Source organism: Corvus hawaiiensis, chromosome 9 (genome assembly GCF_020740725.1).
Source record: "Corvus hawaiiensis isolate bCorHaw1 chromosome 9, bCorHaw1.pri.cur, whole genome shotgun sequence".
In the NCBI taxonomy this organism is placed as follows: Eukaryota; Metazoa; Chordata; class Aves; order Passeriformes; family Corvidae; genus Corvus; species Corvus hawaiiensis.
This window is the reverse complement of record NC_063221.1, coordinates 22070035-22095030: the sequence shown is the minus strand read 5'-3', so window position 1 is coordinate 22095030 and position 24996 is coordinate 22070035. Positions and strand designations below refer to the sequence as shown.

At 39.7% G+C, this 24996-nt stretch overlaps 1 protein-coding gene across 2 annotated transcripts; it reads right to left on the bottom strand.

The window, feature by feature from the left end:
• Positions 1 to 48: 48 nt before the first annotated feature.
• Positions 49 to 24978, bottom strand: CFAP57 (cilia and flagella associated protein 57). 2 transcript variants are annotated; one of them, XM_048312886.1, is made up of 22 exons: positions 24815 to 24978; positions 24424 to 24740; positions 23242 to 23528; positions 22908 to 23073; positions 21799 to 21951; positions 20628 to 20767; positions 19784 to 19949; positions 19271 to 19384; positions 18564 to 18776; positions 17750 to 17923; positions 16359 to 16520; positions 15761 to 15916; positions 13609 to 13702; positions 12749 to 12939; positions 11589 to 11762; positions 10317 to 10475; positions 9767 to 9910; positions 8555 to 8671; positions 7351 to 7485; positions 7125 to 7268; positions 3209 to 3335; positions 50 to 2924 (listed from the first exon to the last, which is right to left on the bottom strand). In XM_048312886.1, exons 1-22 carry the CDS (start codon positions 24969 to 24971, stop codon positions 2746 to 2748), a joined length of 3669 nt encoding a protein of 1222 aa, XP_048168843.1. In that variant the 5' UTR covers positions 24972 to 24978; the 3' UTR covers positions 50 to 2745. The 2 variants fall into 2 exon arrangements, with proteins under 2 accessions (XP_048168844.1, XP_048168843.1); XM_048312887.1 differs by lacking the exon at positions 7125 to 7268 and having other exon boundaries at positions 49 to 2924.
• Between the last annotated feature and the right edge of the window lie 18 nt (positions 24979 to 24996).

Below are 24996 nucleotides of genomic sequence, written 5' to 3'. Positions count from 1 at the left end.
CCATGCTGCAGAAGAGCATATTTCCTGGTAGTCCATTGGAGAAAAAAAAAAAAGAGTAATTTTGAGAGGAATTAGGGAAACAGAAAAGGATTCATTCGAGAGTTGAAGAATTAAAAAAGGGAGTAGCAGGAATGTTGAAGTTCGTAGGGGAATGTCCCCTCCTTTCTGGCTGGGTTTCATGATAGCAGAAGGGATCATTACCGTTAGTCCGAGCAGCTGGAAAATCTCCAGGGAAATGCAGGAAGAAGAGAATGGGACTGAACAACAGCTCTTGCCTGGCTAATGGAAAGGGAGGCTCAGTTTTTAAGTCACGTGCTTGCTTTTTATCAGGCTATGAGAAGGGAAGCTTAGGATATGCTAATCAAATAGAAACCAAATAGTGTGACAGCTTCAGGAATTTGTCTGAGAAAAATGTGATAGATCTTTTGAGACTTGTAAAATATCATCAGTCCAAAGGTTGTTGTCCCAAACATAAAAAAACCAAATGGAATGTGATGGGTTTTACTATACAAACACCTTTGAACAATGAGCTTGACCCTATACAGAAAAACCTGGTCTTTTAGTTGGCCTAGTTAGCAAAGAAATCATCTAAGGGGAAACCTTATTCAGATAGCCATACACTCATTTCAAATAGTGGGCTGTAGATTTATAAGAGCATGAGATGCTTACCAGCTCCTTTAGGGAGGTACCAAAAGGAGAAACATAACAATGCAAATCAAGAGAGAATGAAAGGGGAAAATGTTTTTGCACCCTGAGAGAATTTAGAAGACCATTAGCACACAAACCATAATCCAGTTACAACTTAATTATAAAACGTTTATAGAGTATATGCATGGAAGTTTGACCTTGGTCTGATTTTCTCAGTATAGGAGGGGCTTGTACATCTATTTTGCTTCGAGCAGGTCTGATGAACTTTAGTTGTAACACTCTGCTGTGCCTGATGTTTAATGCTCCCCTGTATGAGCACTGTTTTAGCTGCCCGTTAGCCACTAAGATCAAGTTCAAAATCCTCTTCAGCCTAGTCTGGCAGCTGAAGCTATCTGGGCTTCATCTGACAGGCTTTGTATTGCCTTTAAAATTTTTCTAACAAGAGTGACATAGGGGCATATTTTTAAGCTTACCAGTCACCATTTAGAAATAATTTTCTACCTGTATATGCATATTAGGAAAAGATTCTTCTTTTTCAGAGAGGTTGATTGCAGTTCTCTAAACCACAACTATTAAAACAGTGTGTTGTATGATTCTAGCACTCAATTTGTCCTGACAGAGAGAGGGGAAAATTATACCACACCAGAGCCTAGCAAATTAAAATGGGTGTGTCCTGAAAATTTTAGAGGGAACTAGTTTCTAAAATATTTACTAATTACATTAATTACATCCTCTTTCTGTACAGGAAGTATCAAGATGATTATATGGGGAGGGGAGGAGGAAGAAAGGGTGTAAAGCTAGCCCATTAACAAACTATTAACTTCTTCCTTTTGCTCCTGTGAAACCTATGCTCCATACAGTTTAAAGATGCAAAATGGAAAAAAAAAAAATAGACTAAAGAAACTTAATTCCACATTCAGGGACAAAGCACTCAGCTGAAATCTCCAAAGTCATTGGAGCTCACGGAACCATCTATTTTGCCATGGTATTACCCTGGAAATGAGTCTAGTATTCCTGATGGCAATGCAGCTTACATGTTACCCAGCCCTGGCACCACCTTCTTCTGTATAGTATTATTAGAACTATATAAAAGCACTCATCACTTTTCCACAATTCAGGATAGGAAATGAACCAGTGATGTACTGGCTGTTACAGTACCATATCATTCCATGCTCAACCAGTAGCTTAAACTTCTGATATATGTGAAATACTCCTCAGTGGGACAGCGTGCCATGCACTGACAACAAAAGATGAAAAATATAGGGGATTTCCCCCCCTCATTATTAAAGAAATGACTCCCTGCCTTTTTCTGTGTATGAGTACTTTGCAGAGTGACTTATTAGGAGAATTTCACTGAAAAACTGAACTAAAGGGATTGTGGATGTTGGAAAAAAGACAAACAAAAATCAATTAATCAAAGTTATAGGAGTTATGACATAAGATTTCAACTTCATTCCAGATTTTGGGAGCCTGAAACTGGGCTGACTTTTTTTGTCCTGCTGAAATTATTGTAGCAGATGAGGCAACACATCTCTAGACAGGAGGCAGATGCTTGAGCAAGGGTTCTAGCCCGGGGGTACTTGAGTCAAAGGTTGCCCTCACAAGGGTTGTTAATCTGTGACTGGATACCTGCTTGGAATAACAATGACATCTGTCTTAAGAGCAGCAGTCCTTTGTATGGACATGGACAATTTAATACTGGAAAATAAAAGGCTGATGTTGAATTTTGCAGCACAATTACACCAAACTAGAATTCTAGCAGAAAAGGCTTACAGTTTGACCAGCTCTTCTGAATTAGGACACATTAGTTTTCAAGAGAAAGATGAGTACCTAGCATGAAGGCACAAAGATTAGTTTTACACTAACACAAATTTTTTTTTTCTCTTGGCTCCCAAGTCATGAAAAGGGCAGATTTCAGGAAAGTAGAAGAAGTGTTCAGAACACTGATTGCTGCACAAATGCTTCTACTGGAAGAGTGTAGGACCATGTAAGTCTAATCTATGCTGTTGCATTTCTGATCTTGCCAGGAGGATATAATAAGGCATCCTTGAACCACATCAGTGTTGCTCTGTCTTGTGGTGTCTTTCCAGATTCAGTTCAGGAAGATTTCTGACCAAGAGAGACTGAACCTGGACAGTTCACGACTTGTCCCTTCTCCTGGATTTGGTCTCGCAGATATTGAATTTCTAGCTGCTGCATTTCTATGATTTTTTCACTTTCCATCTCTGGATTCAACCTTAGGACAGCTGGGCTGGACAGAAGTTCACTGGAGGGAGCTAGAATATAAAATAGAGAGGACTTAGCACTGTAACAAAGGTCCAGCTCATACAGTTCTTTGGCATGAACAAGGGAAGGCATCTTTCAGGGCTGAAGGAGTAGATCTAAACAGTAAGAATCTGCAGGAATTAGCAGCTGCTACAGTTAACGTTAGAATATAACAGGTACCACCAGGCAGACAAGCTAGAATGAAACACAGACAGTAATAGAATTGCTCACCAAGGACAAAAAGGGCTTCTGCAATGAGTACTGACAATATGGAAAATATACAAGAACTATTCACCTGTGTCTTCAATTGCCTTTTTGTCCTTGTTTAATTTCAGTGCTGACCGGAGGTCGTGCACTTGGGCATGGGCCACCCTTAGTTCTTGCCGCAAGTCATTGATTTCCTTAATCAGACTCACATTTTCCTGCAAAAACAACATGCTCTGTAAGGAAAAGCACAGGTACTATCTGGCTGAGCAATATGTATCTTCATATCTTTGAGAAAGACACCGGACAGTATAGAATCAATATCACAAGCAGAAGGTGCTGGGCAGTCAGTAGAGTACAGAACATTTCAGGTGAGACCACAGTAGATGTGACACAGAACATGACAGTATTCGAACCACGTTAGCTCAAAAAACTATTATTTGTTTTGCTTTTCTGACTTCAGCTGCACTCCAAGGTATCATCTTCCTTGCCAAGTCCAAAGGGAAGCTCAGGGCCTTCCTAAATTGATCCAATTAATTCAGAATTAATGCGAAGAATTCCCATCTCTCCCTCCAGTGTGTATTATTTTGCTTTTCATTTGTCACTATGTATTTGTTCACTCAAATGATCTTTATCTCCTTGCAATTATTCAAGGCCCTCCTCATTAGTTCTGACAGACATCACTTTTCCACACTCCTTCCAAATTGAGAAATATATAAAGCATTTGGAGATTTGAGATACCTACTGCTAACATGCTGTTATAAGGAAAAGTTAGCAATGTATTCATCTTTTTTTCTTTTTTCAGCCGGTTTTCAGCCCATAAAAGTTCAATCCTCTAAGTTTTTAGTAGCCTACCATGAAGCATCTTGCTGAAGAGCTGTGAAAGTGCCAGTAAATGTAATTTACCCATTGTTGCAACAGGTTCAAAGACTTCAGCAAAACCAGTATGGGCTAATACTAGTGAAGGATGATAAAACTGCTGCTCATGATTCAGAAACAGGAGCACCTTTAACTAAATATTTTTTTTCTGTATTCAAGGGAATGAAGTGGAATTGTGTATTTACCTCTTACAAGACAGTGAATACCTTACCACATCAATAACTAAGGCAAATGTTAAACATCTGCCATCATAGTTGAACTAAGAATAGCTATTTCAGCTACCCGTGGTGGTTTTTTTAGAACTTTTGGAACACAGCACCATTCCAACCCCTGAAACTTCATCATATGTAGCAATATTTTAAAAAGATGGCAAAAAGGCATGCTTAGGGTACCTCACATAATACCTGTCTCAAGCAGTAGGGAACCCACTAAAACAACAGGAGATAAGAACAAGGATTAATGAAATATTTCCATGAAAAAGGTGTCTTCAAATCTTGTTTTTACTTTTGTTTTAATGATAATTTTGGCTGACAGAGATAATTATGTTGCCATAAAAGATTGTGCAAAAGCATATGACTCAGTTCCTTCAAGTATGCTTGTAAAAGTATTGGCACCACACAACTGCAGACTGGTCAATAGCAAAGTACAAAGCTCACTGCACCTCTCTGTATGTGGCTGCACTCAAGGAGTTCAGGTTGGCAGCAATAGCTCAGGGCACGTGTGTGGCAAGATTATCAATACTTCACACTAAGGCAAGTACAGCAGCTGTGCTTTACTTCCTCCTCAGCTGAAAATCACTGACTGGAGGAAGAGTGGCAGATTCATTAAGATCTGAACTTGTTGGGCAGGAAGAGTCGCTCTTGCAGTGGTTATGCTGGACTATAAATGCAGCAGGAGTTGGTGTGCTCAGGCAGCTCTGGAACTGTAATATTTTGTTGAGTCTGACTTGTTTAATTCAAGCCTTTAAATACAGATGACATTTGACTCTATGCATTTATTCCAGAGCTTGATCTTGAAAGAACACATGAAGAAGGTAACTTCCAGTAATCAGTCAAGGTAATTTTCTTTTGACCAGCTTTCAGGGATAGGGCACAGCATTTCCATTTAGGTGTACTTTAGTCATGAGCACCTTCATAGGTTCGGTCCAAGTGATTGCCTGCTGCTATCAAATGAAGATCTTGCTTTTGGTCTATCAGAAAATATAATACAGAGTATCTTGTATGAGGCAATCTGGGCTATGTAGAAATGTCTTGTTTGGTTTGCTTGGTGCTAAAAGGCTGTTGGTTGACACTGATAATATTTTTCTGAAGAGGCCTTCTCTCCAGACAGATTAGCCTTTAATTCAATATTTGCATTCTGACAGAATGCTTGCACTGCAATGCAATGTCACAGAATGGATTAAAATAAATGTTCATGGGAAAACTCATTGTCATGGGATGTTGTGGCAAAGAACTAATTGTTTCAGAAAAAGGACTGATCAAATGCATGGATGATGAGGCCATCAGGTACAATGGCACATGACATGGATGCCATCTACAGCCTAGGAAGTCACTACAGTGCTGACTGTCAGAGACAGGTAGGACATATAGAAACTTCATCCTATATGGGCTTCAGTTTAAGCAGCACTACTTCAAGGTTATTCAGTGTCTCTGGTTTTATGTATCCAAAGAAACCATTACCAATACAGAATGCTGGAGGAAAAACTAATAGTTGAATTACAGGCGACTTGTCAATTGGTAAAAATAATTAAAATTATCTTGACAGTTCTAATCATCTGTTGCAGCAGTCACTAGTGGAGTGTACCTATGAATAATCTCCCAGAGAGGAAGGAATAGCTCTGAAAATGTAAGCACAACTGAGGAATAATAAAAATACAGAGCTAGAAGACTGTCAAGATGTCATTTGCTTTTTCAAAGCAAATCCTGACAGAACTTTGTCCAGTCTTAAAAGCCCCCTGTGAAAGACTGGAAGACCATGATAATTCCTGCTGGCTGTAAAAATCTCATTAATCTACTGGACTTCAGAGAACTGCTTTTTCTTTGAAGAAACCAGGCTGGTTAGAGTCTTTGATATCTTCATCTTCCAGATGTTTTATTAATTTGGTTTTAATCATCATTTCATGTTAGGCTTACTGATCCAAGACATCAAGTATTATCATTATGAACACCATCTGTCACCCTATTCCAGCAAGGAAAATCTTCAGGTTATTTTCTGAAGCTATCTCCTTTTGTGCCAAAGGAAACAGCTAACTCACAGAAAGAGTAAAAAAATTAAAATGAGGCAGGGAAGAAGATTGCTGCTGTCTAGCCCTGAAGAAGCAAATTATGACTAAATAGCAAACAAGAGATGACTTAGGAGGGGACTGAGATTTAATGATCCTGAGGAAGCATAATAAAGTAACAATGGAGAAAGGGCTAGTGAGGGGAAAAGGAAATGCTGACTGAGCAGGAGGAGATCATAGTAAGAAGAGACTAGAAAAGCTGTCCTCCTAGGATGTCTGCTGTGGGGCTCTAGGTCCTCCCACTTCAGATGAAAACAAATTGGATCTTTGACCCCAGCAGTCATGAGATTACAAGGATTCTGAACAAGAGATCTTAGTCCAAATAGACATATCCCCCATGTATTTCTGAACTTCCTTGAAAAATTTGGATGTGAAAAGCAAAAAGTTCTTCTGAATTCAGACCAGTAGGCATGAGACTATGTGGACAATTTTTTTTTTCCCCCTCCAAAATTAATTCCTGAACATTACCACATAGCAGATACAGCTTGACACCCAAACAAGGGCAAATTGACTATGATGGCAACTACAAATACTGTTTGAAATAAAAAATAAGTACAGTAATTTCCTTAAAAACATCCATGCAATGGAAGTTCCCCATCTCCTCTTAGGGAGTGGGAGATAAAGAAAAGGATCCACAAAACAGCAGCCATTTCTGACTTCAGAGATCTTGCTCTTTTTGTTCAGAAAATTTAATGGAGGCACTTGAAAAATGTAGGAATGTCTGAAACGAAAGCCAACCAAAACTATTTCAAAGTCCTAAGAAACCATAACAGCAAGGTTACTAAAGTCTCTTTTGTGCAGCCACTTCCTTTGTTCCCCCTCCATACCACAAGGAAAGGCTTTTTACCTGCAAGATGCGCATGTAAGCAGTGTGCTGCATTTCCTTATCCTTCATCACCCTCTTCCTTAAAACTGCCAAATTCCTCTCGTGATACTCTTGCTGTTTCTCGTACTGCTGCTGCAAATCTGCATTTACTGCTTGAACCTCCACCTGAGAGGGCACAGCATGTTGCCTCAGTAATTACACCACCAGACAAAGCATGGACAAGGAGAAGGCAAAGGTCCTGACTCACCAGGTCTGATTGATGCACGTACTTGGTGTAGAGTTCACGGATACGATCTTTCATTTTTTTGGAATCATCAATGAAGCTCACACAATTATGAAGATCTGACTTAAATCGTTTGATGAGGGTTTCCATATTTTGCTTCTGCAAGAATGATGTAGTCACATTCTTACTTGGTTCATCAGAACACTCCATCATGTGCAATTTTCTAGAAAGTCTAGTGGAACTGGTGTAAACTCTCATATACTTCCTTCCATTTCATTAAAAAAAAATTAATTAAAAACTCACTGGGGATGTGAGCACTACATGTTGAATAGCAGTAGCAGTTGAATCTATGTTGAATAGATTTTAGCAGTAATAATAAGCCAAGATACTTGCACTAGGTAATATCAGTGCCAGCATCCAGAGATGACATCTGAAAACCAGTGGCTCGTTATGCTATCACCCACTGTCCTTTCCCAAACACAGAATCATAGAGTATGCTGAGTTGGAAGAGACCCACCAGGATCATTGAGTCCAACTCAGCCCTACACAGGACATTCCCAGGAGCCACATCATGTGCCTGAGAGCAGTGTCCAAATGCTGTCCTACCTTCTTATTTAGAAACAACACACTAACAGTTAAGAAGAGAAGGCAAGGGACAAAACATATCAGACACATGCACAGCTTGCTGATTTCACATCAAGATTGCCTTCTCATTCTCTCTTGGTTTCTGCCAGGCCTCTCTACCTACTTCCTCACTCATGCACTGCCTGCTAAGCTCCTCCACCTTCACCTGCACTCCCTTTTCCTCCCTCGTGTCTGATATGTTGTCAAACAAGGGGTCCTTGACTCCTCCATTAATGAGACCATCCTTTATATCATCCAACTAATGCCTAGGTGGTATCTTACATGCTGCTCCTGTTTAGGCCAAGCGTCCCCAGATTTTAGGCTTGGCCAGGAACAAGTAGTTCAGCATTTGCCTCACTGTTCTGTTAAACTCAGGACAATGTGTGTTGACACATAAATAACTGGATTTTTTTTTTTAATATGAACGATCTAAGCTGGTTGCAGGCTTGGGAGTTTTCTTTCTTTGTCCCCACTGACCAGAGGCTCTCTTGGTCCTTGGACACAGCACCCTTGAAGTAACTGTTTGCTCAGATGAATGCTTCACCAGTGTTCTGTCTCCACCAATGTCATTCTGTGGGACCTGCATGATGGGGGTACCCCATACCTTCTCCATCTCTCTGTGCACCTCACGAGCAGTTGCTTTCTGTTTCTGTTGCAGTTGTGTGATGTTCATCTTCAGCTCTGTGCTCTCCTTGCGGAATTGTTCCAGCTCATCCTCCATCTGAAAGGAAGCAGGAGGAGGAAATCAAGGCTAAAAGGAGACGTGAAAAAATAACACATAACAGGAAAACCAGAAACTGGAAATACAGACTTGAGGGAATAGATCCCCCTTCAGGTTGAATGACAATATGAGAAAAGTCAGTTTTGTAACAACACTGCCCTCTGTCAGAATATACAGAAACCACACGAATGAATGTGCAAATCCCTGCTGAGTCACAGTGATTTAAATTATGTGATGCCCCTTCATTTCCTTGAGCTGAACTGGAGCTCTACTGTTCCATCTGAATAAAAATGGATGAGATGGAAATGAACAGTAAATACTGGAAAGAGTAAGGGCAACAATAACTAGAACCTGATACTGAAAAGAAACAAATGGATTGAAAACTATGGGTACATATGTAGAACACACAGGAAAAAACCAAGAAGGGTACTACCGCATTTACTTATGGCACAAGATGGTGACCAGAAAAGACAACAGGGATTTCATCTTGCTAGTCTGGAGTACATACAAATTGTTCATTAGTTTGAATTTTATTTAAAAGACTATGTCACCATAGTCCTAGTTTGGCTGAGCTAAGGATACATCTGTGCAGAGATCATAGCAAGTTTCTATCATAAATAAGTTCCCTCAATGAATTTTCTGCATGCTAAGTATGAATACATTCAAATTTCCCATGTATCAACTGATTAATATAATTTGTCTATGTACCTAACCCCTAAGCAGAGTTATGTTTGCATAAATCTGCAACATTTCTGAGAGAAGAAATTTACTCTCTTCCACCAGATCAATAAAAGCAGTATCTTACAAATGCTTCAGGGCACATGGAGGGCAACCACATAAGGATAAGATCTATTTTTAAGCAAAATCTAGAATTACATACAGGAACTGTGTTGATTACTGGTAGCACGTGATAGAAAATGAAATAGCTATTGTGTGCAGATATTTTTATTAGCTGCAAGGATATTGAATCAGTACTGTGTATCTTTGAATGAAGTCAAGGAACAAACAGGGTGGAATCTTTCATCGACTTGTTGGGTCATCTTCGTATTCAGACAATGGGCTTAGTAGCAGAGGCCAAATGAGAGCGTTACTCACCTCATCGATCTGTTTCTTCATTGTCTCAATATGATTTTCACGTGACTCTATTTGCTTCTTAAACTCCTCTATTCTGTAACTCAGCACAAACTTGAAATTTTGCAGTTCCTGATTTTTCATTTTTAGATCATATATATGCTTCTCCTGGAAGAAATGGGTACAGAGATCCAAATCAGACCCAGCACTCTCAAACAGATCTCTAGGACAAGGCACAAACATGGAAAAGGCAAAACCAGCAGTCACAGATCTTGTGGAAGACTGAACTTCAGCTGCAAATCTACAGATTAGATGGGAGGGAGGAAATAATGCTGAACCATCTACAGATCCCAGAACAGGGGATGAGAAAGTCAACATCCTGAACTTGAGCTCTCCAAGAAAAGCTTAGAATGCCAATTAAATACCGAAATCCCAAACTGGAGATCACAAATTCCTTAAGCTGAAACTGAGTTTCCAGTCACGTGATACTGCCACAACAAATACTATTAACATAAATATCTCTATTTCATTAAGGGAGGTGATTTTGACCTCATCAAATTGTCCAGTTTCTCACCTTCTCTAGGATAGTGTCTGTTCTCTCTTTAACCTCTGTCTTTAGTGCCGTGATTTCCTTCTCCAGTGATTTAATGATGTCTTGCAGCTTCTGCTGTTCCAGTCTCATTTCCTCAATATCCCTGTTTCGGTCCTTGAGCTCTTTCTGTAGGCTGTTCAACTAGAGAGGCAAACAAGTAAGAACTTCACAGTCTCCAAAAGCTGTGCACAACCTGGCCATCCTATTCTGTGGGATACCTTGTGGTGTGGGACAAAGGATATCAAACTAAGATATGATGAAGGAGCATCACATCAGTTAAATGCCTGTAACTCAAAAGGGGGTTGAATATCCATTTTTGCTTTTTCTGTATATTTTGACAAGAATACCTACTGCACTACAAGGAAGCAAGGAAATTGCATCCAGAAGCAAGAAGGGTATGGATATTATATCTGAGCATCACCTGCAAATAACACTCAATCCATGGAAAATTCTTATAAGGTGAACATTTGCCATACATCTCTAAAGACAGAAGACTGGAAGGGTGCCCAGTTCATAGCTCTTGGGTACCCTCAAAATCCCTGCCTTAGTACTAAGATCTGTGAAGCCAAGAAACTTGGAACCAATGAATGGTGCTGGACAAACTGTAAGGACACAGGAAGAAATTCCTGAGGTCTAAAAGACAAAGAAGCTAAAGACAGTACCATGATAGCAGAGGGTATGAAGAGAACCTCCCTGTCTCCAGATAAACACTGAAGAAAATGAAAAAGAAAAAATGTCCCTCTAACATCCTTAGGCAAATGTAATACCCAGACAGTAAAAGAGGTAAAAGATTTTATGCCTCCTTAAAAATCCTAGTAAAGCCAATAAAAAATGATTATGCAAACAAAACATGGGAATTATTGCATCAAATGAAACAGTATAAGGATTTTACTAATAAAGCAAAGCATTAGATCTTAGAAAAATCAAAAGGTTTGTTTCTTTCCTGTCATAGGATGAACAGTATTATTTATAGTTTAAAACTATGTAGATAAGACAAAGTGTACTAATAAAAACACACCTCCTTTATCATCTATCTCTAATCATATCATCAATACAATCAGCAGACAGCTTCTTCTTCTGTCCAAATATTCTAAACACTCAAACTAATCTAAGAATGGGCTACTGTTCTCATATGAAATGCCACATATTTACAGACTAGATTAATGGAATAAATTGACATGCCATTAATCACATTCAATCCTCAGTTACAGGTCTTCTTGTGCAGGTCTGATACTAGCACAGAATAAAAGATACCCTTTTATTCAAGACTCCTATTTCTCCTTTCAGTTGTATGTTGGACTCCTTTTCTTCCAAGAGCTCTCTCTCATACTTGTCTTTGATTTCCAAGATTTCTTTGTCTGCATCTTCATAAATTTGTTTCTCCATTTCTTCTTGTGCTTGAATCTGCTTCTTCATATTCTTCTTTGCCTGGAGTTAAGGAAAACAAAACTTAGAGAAGGCAATAGTAAGAGACCAATAAAGGAGAGAAATAAAAGGTTATTTGTACCTGTGTTTCTTCTTGGAGAATCTATATTTAGTGGAATATTCAATTGCAGCAATATCATCTAAGATAACTTCTTAGTGGATTAAAGTAACTTTAGAAACTGATAACATACACATTAAAAGTTCTCCTTTTTTAAAATTTTTTTTTAATATATAATTCTTAAGACTTGAATGCTTCAAGTTAGGAATCTGGCCCAGATACTAACATCAGCAAACTTGTTCTGGCTGCAGAACAAACCAGTATCACTTAGGATCTTTTAAAATTGCTGTTTCTGATGCATTAGGACCAATAAACACCTGGGTTTGCCTCAGTCTCTGTATGCCTCTCTTCTTACATTCTCTTCAAATTGGTATTGCAACACAGGGCTGCAAACAGTAATGGTGATAGGATTTACTGACTCTAAATATGTAAGTATCAGTTATCTGGCTGGCATTTGTCAAGCCAAGTCTTTGACCACAGGAATTTTTGAAGTATTCAGGACATTTATCTTTGTTCCCCAAATTATGCAGGTAAGAACCTCAAGGGCTCAGGAATGTAATTCACCATTTTCAAAATGTTATCTCTTCACTAGAACAACATGATTGAATCTTTCTTTCTTGAATTACAGTAAATGTATCATCTAAGTCACATTAATAAACAGGAATTCTGGGATGTAGGAGAAATGGAGATGAAGTTGAGAAAGCCCAAGGATATTAATCTTAGCAAGTTACTCAAGGTATGAAACCCTGAAAAGTTGGTGACTCAGCTGGGTCTTCCTTTTTACTATTCTACCTGTGAAAATATTTTCCCATGGTTACAAGCAGATTAGGGTTTGCATGGAAGATGCCAGCCTCTCCTGTCCTAGGGAATATTTTATCACAGTTGAAGATAAACTTGGTCAACAAATCAAACGACAAATCAAGCCTCCTACCTCTTCCAGCAGAACAGCTTTATCTTTAAGTTTTTTCTCATAATGTTCTTTTAACTCTGCCACAGCCTTGCTTTTGCTTTCCTCCAAATTGTGCAATTGTTTCTCGTATTCCTCCTCCATATTCTGGGATTTCACCTGCAGCTCCTGGTATTTCTCATTTTCCATTAAGAGTTTCTGACTACTGTCAGATTCTGTTAACAGGAAACATGGAATGGATAAAACTAATAGAAAAGAGGGATGAATCCTATCCTTCTGCGGCTGTCTTATTCTTTACTGTCTTTTTGGCAGCTGGTTGCAATAAATTACAAGCAGAAGTATTTCATCACTTTCTTCATCAGATATACAGGGGCTTTAGACTCTGTAGCCATACATAATTGACAACTGATTTAGGCATTTCCTTGGGATGACAACCATGGCAGAGCTGTATAAGCTCAACTGCTACAAAGTATGAGTTGGCAGTGGACTCATTTATGGGGGGGACTTGCTCTTTGGTACTAATTTGCAGTATTTTTATCTTGATTACAAATCTGGAATTTGTAATCCAGGTTTTCTCCAGGCTGTGTGCACCTCCTTGCTGAACTGAATGACTGCACTGTTCTTGCACAGTGAGCTATTAACAAAATGAAGAAATTACTAATCTCAAGAACCAAACCTCTAAGATACAGGGCCCATGTGCATGTTCTCATCGTCACACGTGTGTGGTGCAGTTTAGACAACCATTTGGTCTGCACCAAATACCTACATGACATACATTCGTTTTTCTTTATACCTTTACTCTAGTAATGCCTCCCTGTCACATCATTTGCTATCAATAAAGCATTTCCCCTGTTTCTAGCTACAAACACTTGTTAGAGTCTAACCTAGCCGTTGCACCTCCCTAGCCTGTTGATCCATCAGCTCAGACAGTTGAACCTGGTGTTGTAGCTCCTGTTTTTCTTTCTCTTCCTGTAAAATCTGGGGAAAAAAAAAAAAAGAAAAATATATTTTAATTTGAAACTAGGCAAAGTAATGTCCAAAATGTTTGTGTGCTTGCCCCTGGTGAGGAATACATACACAACAGAAATATGTGTGAAATCTCTCACCAAAACTGAGATACCGTATGTCACTAAAACAAGTTTTCCCAGATATTAGTTTGATTTGACAAGTTAAGCTAATGAAAACTAAGGAAAAGCAGCAAACAAAGTTCATATAATACAGGGTACTGATCCTAATCTAACAAGAAAAGTTTGTGAGTGACAAAAGCCTCCACTCCTTTATGTATGTCTGCTTGAGGAGAATTTGTGGTTCCATAAATTATTGTCCAGATATTAAAGTTCAAGCTGCTCCCTGTCTCACTTGAAGCAACCTTGAGGTCCTAAAATGCTGACATTTGCATAGTATGACATAAAGCTGAGCATGAGTGAATTTTGAATGCCATTTGCTTGGAATGTCAGACTGCCACTACAAATTACTTAACCTTCTACAAAAGCACAAAGAACTGGAGCAAGAAAACAGCTGAGAAATTTTCCAGAGAAGCTAGGAATTGTAACACAGTTACAATATTTTCACTTTCTTCTTGTAACAACTGCATGGGTCTTGCATAAGCAGAAATATTCCATTTGTCTGATGGATACAACCAGAAAGGTTAGCCCCAAGTCTAAAGCTGTCATTTAGTTTAATCCTAACATGTACTGATACTTGGACAGGAAGTACCATTTGCCTGCCTAGAGAACTTTTATTCACCTTCAAAGGCACTTGCTTGCAATAATCAACAAGTCTAAAGAATTTTCAGTGTAGCTGAGATTATTATAACTTTATAGCTAAGCACTACTTATCAGAAGACCTGAAAACCTCAGAAAAAAACCAGCAGAGATAAAACAGAGGTAGAGGGATCCACAAGAATTGAAATGGCTTTCTTGTACAAGGTTAGGTTCTACAAAAGAGAGGAAAAATAGAAAGGTTGAAACTCAGGTTATTTAGATGAAAAAACCACGGTGAGATAAGCCAAAGAGTCTGAAAAAATACTTGAAGAAAACATTAAAATGAATAATTAAACCTCCTCAAAAAATAACTATCAAAAACCGGCTAGAGCAACTGTAGGGCCAAAAGACAAGAAAGGCATAAAAAGAGCACTTCAAAATTACAAGCCTGTAAAATATTACAACTAATAAGTAACTTGGCAAGCTTTCATACTGAACTCTTTTATGTGGAGTCAAACAGAAATACTGCTTGAAGGGACTATGCACAACTCAACAAAATAAACACTAAAAAATCACCAGAACAGGACAATATTCACCCAAAAGCTCAAAAAGAACATGAGGTTGACAGGATTGAATCATGTGTATATAATCTCTTACTTCAAGTTGTTTTACTGATAGAGAAATTACTACTGGATCCCTTGCCTTCTACATCTAAAAGAAGTCCAGAAATATAACAAATTACAGGTCAGAAATCCAGTGTGTGCTCCAGACAGATGGACAGAATAGCATTATCAGACACAGACAAATAAGATGCTGGGAAGAATTATCACAGCCTTTGCTTTTCAGGGGAGTCCTGCTTCACAACCACAAAGAAGTCAATAAGCACACAAACAGAAGACATCCAGGGAATATATTTTATTTTCAAAATATATTTTTATTTTCAAAAAATATACAAGAAACCTCAGCAGATGTTCTTAAAAAGTTCTAAGCAGACAGGACATGAAGAAGGCAGCATTAAGGCAACCTTATACACAAAGGAGCTTTTAAGGCACAGTCCCATTTCTATTACTGATCCTCAGTCTCAGGCAGTATTTACTGTGCTGTTTTTATGTGAAGATACTTACAGGCCACCTAGGACAATTCTTGCATCCCCTTGTACCTATAAGATACTTGACTCAAAGGTACTTCCATGCTTTACAAATATCAAGAACATCTTTACTGGAAAGGAATAACTTCAGATGCTGTATGGCATTTCTATATATGTAATGCAAGCTTGAGTTCAACTCTTCAGTGAAAGATATCTTAGTATTTGGTTCTGCAATATGAATCATACCTGGTGTTTGGTTTTAAGGGAGTCTACTTCCTGAGCGAAATTCTCTTCCAATGCTTTTATTTTTCCTTCACAGTACATGTCCTTGAGACGTAGCTCGTAATCACTTTCTGTCTGCAGATCTTTCACACAAATCTGCAGGTCTAGTATTGCCTGAGTCTGTTAGGACATGGACAAGAAAACAGTTTTAAGAGAGAGAATATTTGCCCTTGGCAACAGCTTGTTAAGGATGTTTTATTTACGTGCATGTATTTATGAACAACAGCCTTTACAGAGAATCTTCAGACAGACCAAGAAGTTCCAGAAGTAAGGTTCCTTTGCTATCTTACAAGACAGTTTATAAAAATGCATCTTCTTACTTCTCTACTCCATTAAAAGTGTTTTCAAGAGACTGGGGAAAGTATTAGAGAAAAGTCTAAACCTTTCTCCACACTCCCTGTTTGTATAATGCTGCTTGCATATTGACAAGCTGCTGCAGCAACTTGCTGTAACCTCTTTGACCAAAGCCATGCAAGCCATATAGGACTGGCTGGTAACAAGCATCATGCAAATGCAGTTCACAGAAATCCTATGGCTGATGTTTGCGAGTTGCTCCTCCTACCTTCTCGTCTATATCTGATCTCATGATCAACACTTCCTCAGCATACTGAAGTTCCTGTTCCCCTTTCAGTCCCCCACCTTCTTTATCATGCACTTTCCAGATAAATATACAGCCATCCTCTGAAGCAGTCAGTAGAAATTGGTCATCATTTGTTATTGTCATCTTAGAAGGAAGAGACAACAAAATAATAGATGAGACATTGAAGAATGGAGACATGGTTTTATTTTACACCACATTTTTCTCCCCACCCACATACTCCCTTCATTTCTACCACAGAAAGTCAACAGCTGAAATAGTAACATAGCCCCACTACCAACATTTTGATTATATCCTCTACTTCTGTTCCACCTTGGTTGAAACAACAAAGGGAAGGGAAAGAATATGTGTAGACACTGGATCTGCTTCTGGTCTCAAAGCCAGAGAAGATTTTTAAAAACCTGAAACAGAAAAGACCTTCTAGACAATTACAGCTCAGACAGGCAATTTATATTACAATTCCAAAGGTCTCTAGAGTTTTTCTTTGAGAAGTTGCATGAGCAACAGGTGGCTAAATTTTTTCTTTTGAAACTACAACTAGGCTCACCAAGAACTATCTAGTAATAACTGCTGTCACCTCCTCCAGACCTCCTGTGGCTGCCTGATCTGGCATAGAGTACCTGGGAGATGATGCAGCTTGCAAATGAGGTGAAAGTGGAGTTACAGTAACTGAAGTTCGTATTCTAATGTTGGACTGTGCAAGGATAAGTCAAGGTGCTGTACTTGACAGTGATACTTAAAACGCCAAAATTATGACCAGTTTTAAAAACACAGAACATGTGGCTTCCTGGAGCATGGGGACCTACCAAAGCACACTGAGGGAGCTGGCAGAAGTGCTCACCAAGCCCTTTCAGTCATTTGGCAGCAGTACTGGCTCACTAGGGAAGTCTCAGCTGTCTGGGAATGGGCAAATGTGATGCCCATCTACAAGTGAAAGTGGTGGAGTCACCATCCCTGGAGGCATTTAAGAGACGTGTAGATGTGGTGCTTGGGAACATGGTTTAGTGCGGACTTGGCAGTGCTGGGTGAACTGTTGGATTTGATGATCTAAAAGCTCTTTTCCAACCTAAACAATTCTATGACAAAATTACCTTCCTCTTTCCACAAGGAGCTGTATCAAAGTTCTTCATCCAATATGCCATGTTTTGTAACCTGGTGCAAGCCAATTTTTAGCCAACAGCTTATTCCCTGACATATCTAGAGACAGGACTACTATGAATACTGCAATATTCATTCTCCATGTGCAGACTCAGCCTTAATTTTAATGTATTATGCTATGAATTGGGAAGGAGAATCAGCCCTAAAGGAGCTGTGTGCAGCTGGTACCACAGGGAAAAGAAAGAACTCTGTGCTACCTTTGTAACAGCACCTGCATGGGCCTGGTACTCATTGAAACCCTTCTTCAGAGTTAATGGGTACTTCATAGCTCGAATTGTCCCCAGGGATGTACCAACAAATATCATGCTCCCGGAACGAGAGACAGCGACAGTCGTATAAACAACATCATAAGCAGGCACTTCTTGCTGGATCTAAAAAATAAACCAACAACACAAACCACCACACAAAACCCTCACATTACATTAAGTATTTGATTATGCATTGCATGAGTAATTGTTATACCTCTGCCTGCAGCAAATGATGCAGTTAAAAGAATCTATATGCCTATAGAAGTATAGCCTGAACAGTAATTAGTATCAAGCTTTATACATTAAAAAAAAAAAAAGATTTAAAAGAAATATTTAGATATAAAACTTCTGTATTTATTATAGATATGCAGTATTAAAATTTCAAGCCAAGCTGGTGTGATCTGAAAGATGTAATGGTTATTACATACAATTTACTACTTTTCTGAAAGAAAAAGGCTTGTAGATACAGTGGTAGATGTGATACACTTGTATTTCAGCAGAACAGTTGATACCATATTGCCTATTTAGTTTGTTAACTGGATTAGAAAATTTCTAGGTAAATCCAAGTAAAATTACAAAAATATAAAACTACAACAAAATCTCAGGTTTCATTGTAAAGGACATAAGAACACAAAACTGTCAGTAAATATCATAGCTCTCAGAACCAGACCGATTCCTATTTACCAAATGGATGCTAAGGAAACCAAAGCACCAGTACCCTCCCCAGAGAATTTAACAAAATCCAGAGTGCTTGTTAGCTCACCGAAGACTCCGAAATCTCTTTGAGAGTTTGGTCAGATCCAACAGCAAAGATAATTTTGGCATCATAAGTCAGGGAAATGCTGCTGTAGATGCAGGTCTTGAGCACACATTCTGACTCCTTTTTACCTGTCAACAAGTTCCACTCATACACAGCACCATGTGTGTCACAGGAGACAAATTTAGTGTCATCTGCACTCCATTTAATTGCATGAACCTGCAAAAGCAAAACACACCAAGGAGCTTGATGTGTAGGTTATAGATATACAGCATGGAGTCACTGTACTGGTAAATCTGTGACAACTTCAGAATCATACTTCAAAGTCTTACTGCAAAACCTCTAGATGTTTCTCAACCAATTCTATTTTAGCATTAAAAAAAACAACAGTAAGAACTACTTTATGAACACACTGTCAGGAAAAAGTTCATTGCAATACTGAGTAGATTTTATTTTTGTAATTTATTACTGGGATATTTTATTTTGTTCAGCCAGCTGCCAATCCTTCACCTCCAGTTTAAGGACAGACTTTTCAGATGTATCTAGTGCATGAACACTTTGCCTTCTGACCAAAGAAAATGGGGTTTTCTATTTCTGTTGTTACTTTTTGGGGCAATTTCAAGATCCAAAATTGTACTTTACCTATTCAAAGTGCATATTATCAACTAGTTAATATGTTAATAAGTTGTACTGTATAAGATTTGTTTACTAACCTTCCCAGTATGTCCTTTCAGATTAGTAACATTCTCAAAGGTGATGCTGGAATAAATTTGAATCACATTTCCATTAACTGCAGCAAAAAGATGGCCTCCATTACTGAATGAGCACTACAAAAAGAACATAACCACCCATTACTGTAGATGGAATGGATAAAAACATTCCTGCATTGAATTTCAATTACATCCTTTAATATCAAATTGTTACATGAAAAGAAAACTCCATGACATAATTAGCCACTTATAGTTTTCTTAATCAATGCTTTGCCCTGTAAAATTCAGTTTTTGAGTATTTCTGAGCAAATTATCCCTTCTGCTGCTTCCCAAGTCCACAGTTACACATAAGCCTCTGGGCCCGTTCTCCAATAGTCAGAATCCATTTCTCGATGCTTTGATATAGGATATCCTATATCCTACGAGGATATATTGGAGAAGTTTCTGTTTTCTGTCACGTTCTTCACCACTCTGCTCCCCATAACTGCCCAATTTCATTTTTGTACCACTCCTTACCTCTCTACATTTTTTCACAGCAAACTCCTTGAAAATACGCATGTCCTCGTACAGCAGACTTATGAATCGTAGTTTGTCAAAAAACCCAACCAAACAGAAAAGGCCAGTGGGATGAAGTGATACTGTGTATGCTTCCTCCTGATACTCCTTACACAGCTCCAAAGTGCTGAAAGAGAAAACCATTGAGCAGTATGGAATAGGACAAACTCCCGATTGCACACCTGACAGGACATTATCTGGCCCAGCAAGGACATCTGCAGCTACAGTCTGACTCTGCCTTGTCCTTAAGGAAGTGTGTTGTTATTCAGTTAAGTAATCATCACACAGATGTTACAGGAAACAAAAGTAAATTTGACCTTCTGATTCACAGAGAAGTGTGGAAGGTGCAAGAGCAAATCCTTGTGTACTGGAATACAATGAAGAAGGCAAATGAATTGCTGATTGCAATCCTACACAAACATCTCTTGAGATTTGTTTTTCTCTCCAGGGAACCTCAACAGCTGGAGTAATTTTTCTTAAGAACTATGGCTAAGAAGAAGGAGATGGGACAACAGTATCATAAGACAAAGCTGAATGGAACTTTCCTGAAGAGTTTTTTCCAAAACACAAGAAGTCTGACACAAAAATAGCTTAATATAAAAAGGTTTGTATTCTTTTGGCACCTGTTCTAAAGGCACTGCATATTCACACTCCCCAAATCATGTCAGTAATACCATTTACATCCCACACCACACAAGAATTTTACCAGAACAACACTCTCATTCATATGAAATTGCTGCTGTTGCCTGCTAAACACAATATACAAAAAAGTGAGAGGTAATAACAAATCCAAACAACTCGTTACTTCGTCTTGTAATTCCAGATGCGAACAGATCTATCCAGGGAACACGTAGCAAGAATGGGTTTCCAAGTACACATGTCCAGACCAGTGATTGAATTAGAATGCAATGAGAAATTCATATATGCAAAATAAGATGTCTTCTCCTGAGAAGGAATGAGAACATAAGGAAATCACAAATATTTCATTGCAGGCAGTAAGTCAGATAAAAATAATCTATCATGGGTCTTTGCGTACAGTTGTAGAATAGATTTGAGGGAACCCCTTAATCCTTTCACTGCACTGGTCTGAACATAACAATGTTAAAAACCTAACTGTGTTAGTTTTAAGTTTATAATTAATCATCAGGAAAAGTGGTGCAGGGCAGAGCAGTGAGAGCATATTGTATGTATGTAAAAAAAGGCAAGTTAGATAAATAAATAAACCTGCAAGAATTCAGTTAACACCTTCTGGTCATGCAGATATTTAAAAAATGTCAAGCGCTGAGTGATAGAAAACTTCACCAGGATGTCTAGCTACCACATGCTGGAAGTGAAGCACCAATAAAATTTTAGGCTGCATGTGGAAACAGGACCCCTAGCTACAAGCCCTCTTCCTGTGAAGATCTTTCCATATGCCTGTACACAGGTTAGGTGCTCAATTCCATGTAAGTCTATTTCATGATAATACATTTTTCACTTGTCTTTGTATTATTTAACTCCTACAGAGTAGGGAAGGTTTTTTATTGTGTGTGTATTTCACAAAGAGGTTTCACTTCTAGCTAAGACTTCAACAACTATCATTTTACAGTCAAATGAGATTCCCATGGCTGTTCCAGCTTTACCATTGCATTAAAGTTTCTGCATATTACAGTGGAGCACAAAGCACTATAGTTACATTGAGGATATCTCAGTTCAAGCCTCAGTGAAGTGGTTCAGCAGTGACAGGCACCCTTAAATGGTCTTAAGTGTCCTCTATCATTCTGCTGAATAGCATCAGGTATTCACATGGGGGGATGCTTGAGCAAGGGTCTACAGAAATACCACTCTCAGAGATGCACACCCAGCACTTCTTCATATCTTGAGCTTTAAGGGTTCATTTGAAGGATTTTATGAGCATGCATCATAGAAAACAACACTGAGTAGCCTCCGTCGTTACAATACTGGGCATGAAAGCTGTGAATGTGAACTGCACTTACCCTTATAAGTTTGGTGGAGAACATGGTAAACATGTAGAGCTGATTTTTATTTGTGCTAACGACCATCGTTTCCTCAGAGGGGCTGAAGCATATACATGTAATGTCCTGTCTGCCTGACTTTTTTGGCTCAGTGCTGAACAGGTCCTGAGGAAGCTGCACAAGAAAGGCATCCTGTGGGTTGTGCCAGGTTTCCATGTTTTGGTAGTAGGCATGCACACACACAAACTTTCCTTGTAATGCTCCTCTAATAAACACATACATAATATCAGCAAGACAGCTTGGATATTTAATAGCACATAACTACTACAAGGCAGGAAATAGAGGACAAGAGGACAACCTAACAGTATCTATAACATTACGGATGAAATGTTATATCAGAGAACATCAGAAGACATTTCAGCAGTAATCTGAAGTACTGCACTAAACAAGAATTAAAATGGTAGTAGAAAAATATCAAGACAAAAACTAACAAGTGTCAGAATGAGGACTGCCTAAAAATTGTGATTTCAGAAAAACAGTTCTTTGTAATGTATCATTAAGGTAGATAAGTCTTATTAGAGGGTCCCATGCATAGGGAAGATCTGACCTTTTAGAACCAGAATATGAAGTCTTGACCAGCTCATTAATGTTCTTATCCAGGGATTGCAGTAAATCAATGCATACAGTTTGCTATAGAACAGTTAGAAGGATTATTTAAGAGTAAGAGTGCACCAGTCTCATGACAGCTGTAATAAATACCTGAGGGGAGAAGAGCTTCTTCTTGGAAAAAAACCAAGCAGCCTAGTTCTTCAAAACTGATGTAAGCTACTTCTTAGTCTCAAAAGCCTCCACAAATAAAAGTTTCTTAAAGGTTTCCTGAAGTTTAGCAGCCCCAAAGCACATTTTACATGTGGGAAGGGAGCATACATAACTACCTTGCAAAAGGTCATCAATCACTGACTTTCAGTGTGACCTTTGGCAACTCCTTTCGACATCACCAGGACAGTTAGCTAATGCTTACAATGCAATTTAGCAATGTGCTATTATTAATAACTGAATCAGAAGCACTCACAGTTCTCTAAACAAGGCTCCGCTGAATAATTGCTTAGAAAAGCTTGTTTCCTCCTTACCCAGACTTCTTGACTCTCCTCATAGCCCTCCTTTTCCTCGTTCTTCTCAAACAGAAGAACAACTCCTGGGCTAGGTGAACATGCAAACCCTTTGGAATATGCTGCAACTGCAGATATTTGAGGCAGAGAATGCTGTTGTAAACCATTATCTTCAAAGGCCAGGCCACTAGAAACACCAGAAATGCAATTAGGAAATACATAAAGACCTAAAAATAAAGAAGCACAAATCAAAAAAGGCTAGGCAGCAGTCAACATCATAAACTGGACAAGAAGGAAGTAACTCATCTGCAGGCAAAAGCATGGAACTGTTACTAATAATATTTAACAGATTTACCTCTCATATTCTTTTGTTGTTGTAACTTCTTTTAGTTCCTTGGGTGGTTTTCTGTACTCCAAACTCATTTCCCAGTGCAGCCGTCCAGTTTCAAACAAGCTAAGTTTGCCTTTATCAGTGCCACATATAACTTCCTCCTCGGACAGCCAGGCATGGCACAAGTAGTTTTCTGGCTCTCCCCTTTGTAAATTCATCTGCTTTAAATATCCTTCACTATACTTGAAAAGTTTAAAAAAGCCATTTCCAGTGATACAAACCTGGGTATTGTCTTGAGGATTAAAGCTCACCTACGGAACAAAAAAGAGACGAAGTATTTTTTTCAACTATGTTCAAAAATATGCAAGTATTATACCTGTTCTGAAGACTTTCTATACCAGATACAGGAAAACAAACAAAGGAAGGTGGTTCATAGAAACACACAGGAATACCAAAGAGACCAAGAATTAACCATCACAACTACATATTGCAGTTTTTCACCTTTCAAAAGTGTGTCTATCAAAATTAAATTACAAAAGGAAGGCCAAAATACCTCTTTACTACTATTAGCAAGTTTTTCCAGTAGCAAGCTTCCTGAAAAGCGGGACCAGAAGACACACAGAAAACTGCAGGAAGGAAAAGGTGCACTGAGAACTTCCAAGAAGTGTGTTGCAACTACGGAGCACAGCCAACATATTTAGTGTATGCTTTTGCAGGGATATGAGGGGCACATTGCACACTCACTGGCCTGTTGTACTGGCCCCGTAACATAGATCTCATGTGATATAAGAGAATCTCATGTGATACAACAGATACAAATGTGAGAATGTCCATTATGGGTCAATGCAAAACTTTATTTAGCCTAGTGTCCTGTTGCTGAGGGTGGCCAACAGCAGATGGCAAGAGAGGTCAGAAAAACTATGAAATCTACAGTGTGGAGCCCTCTCCTCCTTTTGCCCTGGATAAAAGCCATGTGGCAACGGGAAAATGCACTGTGCACATGTCCTGAAGGATGAACGTATGTCCAACCTCGCACCTGCTACTTGTTGAACTAAAGTTTGATCCTTTTATGCACCGTTTTGAAACGTGAAGTATGCTCCCGAAGAACCAGTCAACTGTGAACGGGAGTGTTCATAATGAGCCGCCGAGACGCCGGCACAGCCCGGGTTTGGAAGTTTTGGAAGCAGGCGGAGGTGGAGCCGTTACCTGGCAGGGGCCATCGCCCGCGGCCGGGACGCGGACGGACGCCGCCAGCTGCTGCTTCTCCCACAGCCAGAAGGTGAGGTGTCCCTCGGGGGGGGCCGTGGCGGCCGCCAGGAACTGGCTGTCGGGGGAGAAGGCGAGGGACACCACCTGCCGCGCCGGCAGCTCGGCGGCGGCCAGCACCCTCCGCCGCCGCGCCCGCTCCGCCGCCAGCTCATAGACCGCCAGCACCGGCTGCTCCCCCGCCGCCTCCGACAGCGCCAGGAACCGCCGGCTGGTGCTGACGGCCAGCGCCTGAACGCCCCGGCTCTTCTCCGTGCCTGCAGGGAGCAGAGCGGTCAGGGCGGGCCGCGATCGGGGCCGGGATCAGGGTTGGGACCGGGGTCGGTGCCACCTGAGATGAAGTTGTGCCACTTGTGCTCGAGGTGCAGCCGCAGGCAGCCCGCCCCCGCGGCGTGCAGCACCACCCGCTCCTCCAAGAAGCAGACACCGCCGGCCACCCGCGGCCGGCAGCCGAACACGGCCACGGGCAGCACGGCCGCCCCCGCCATGCTGCCGCCGCCGCCGTCGCCGTGG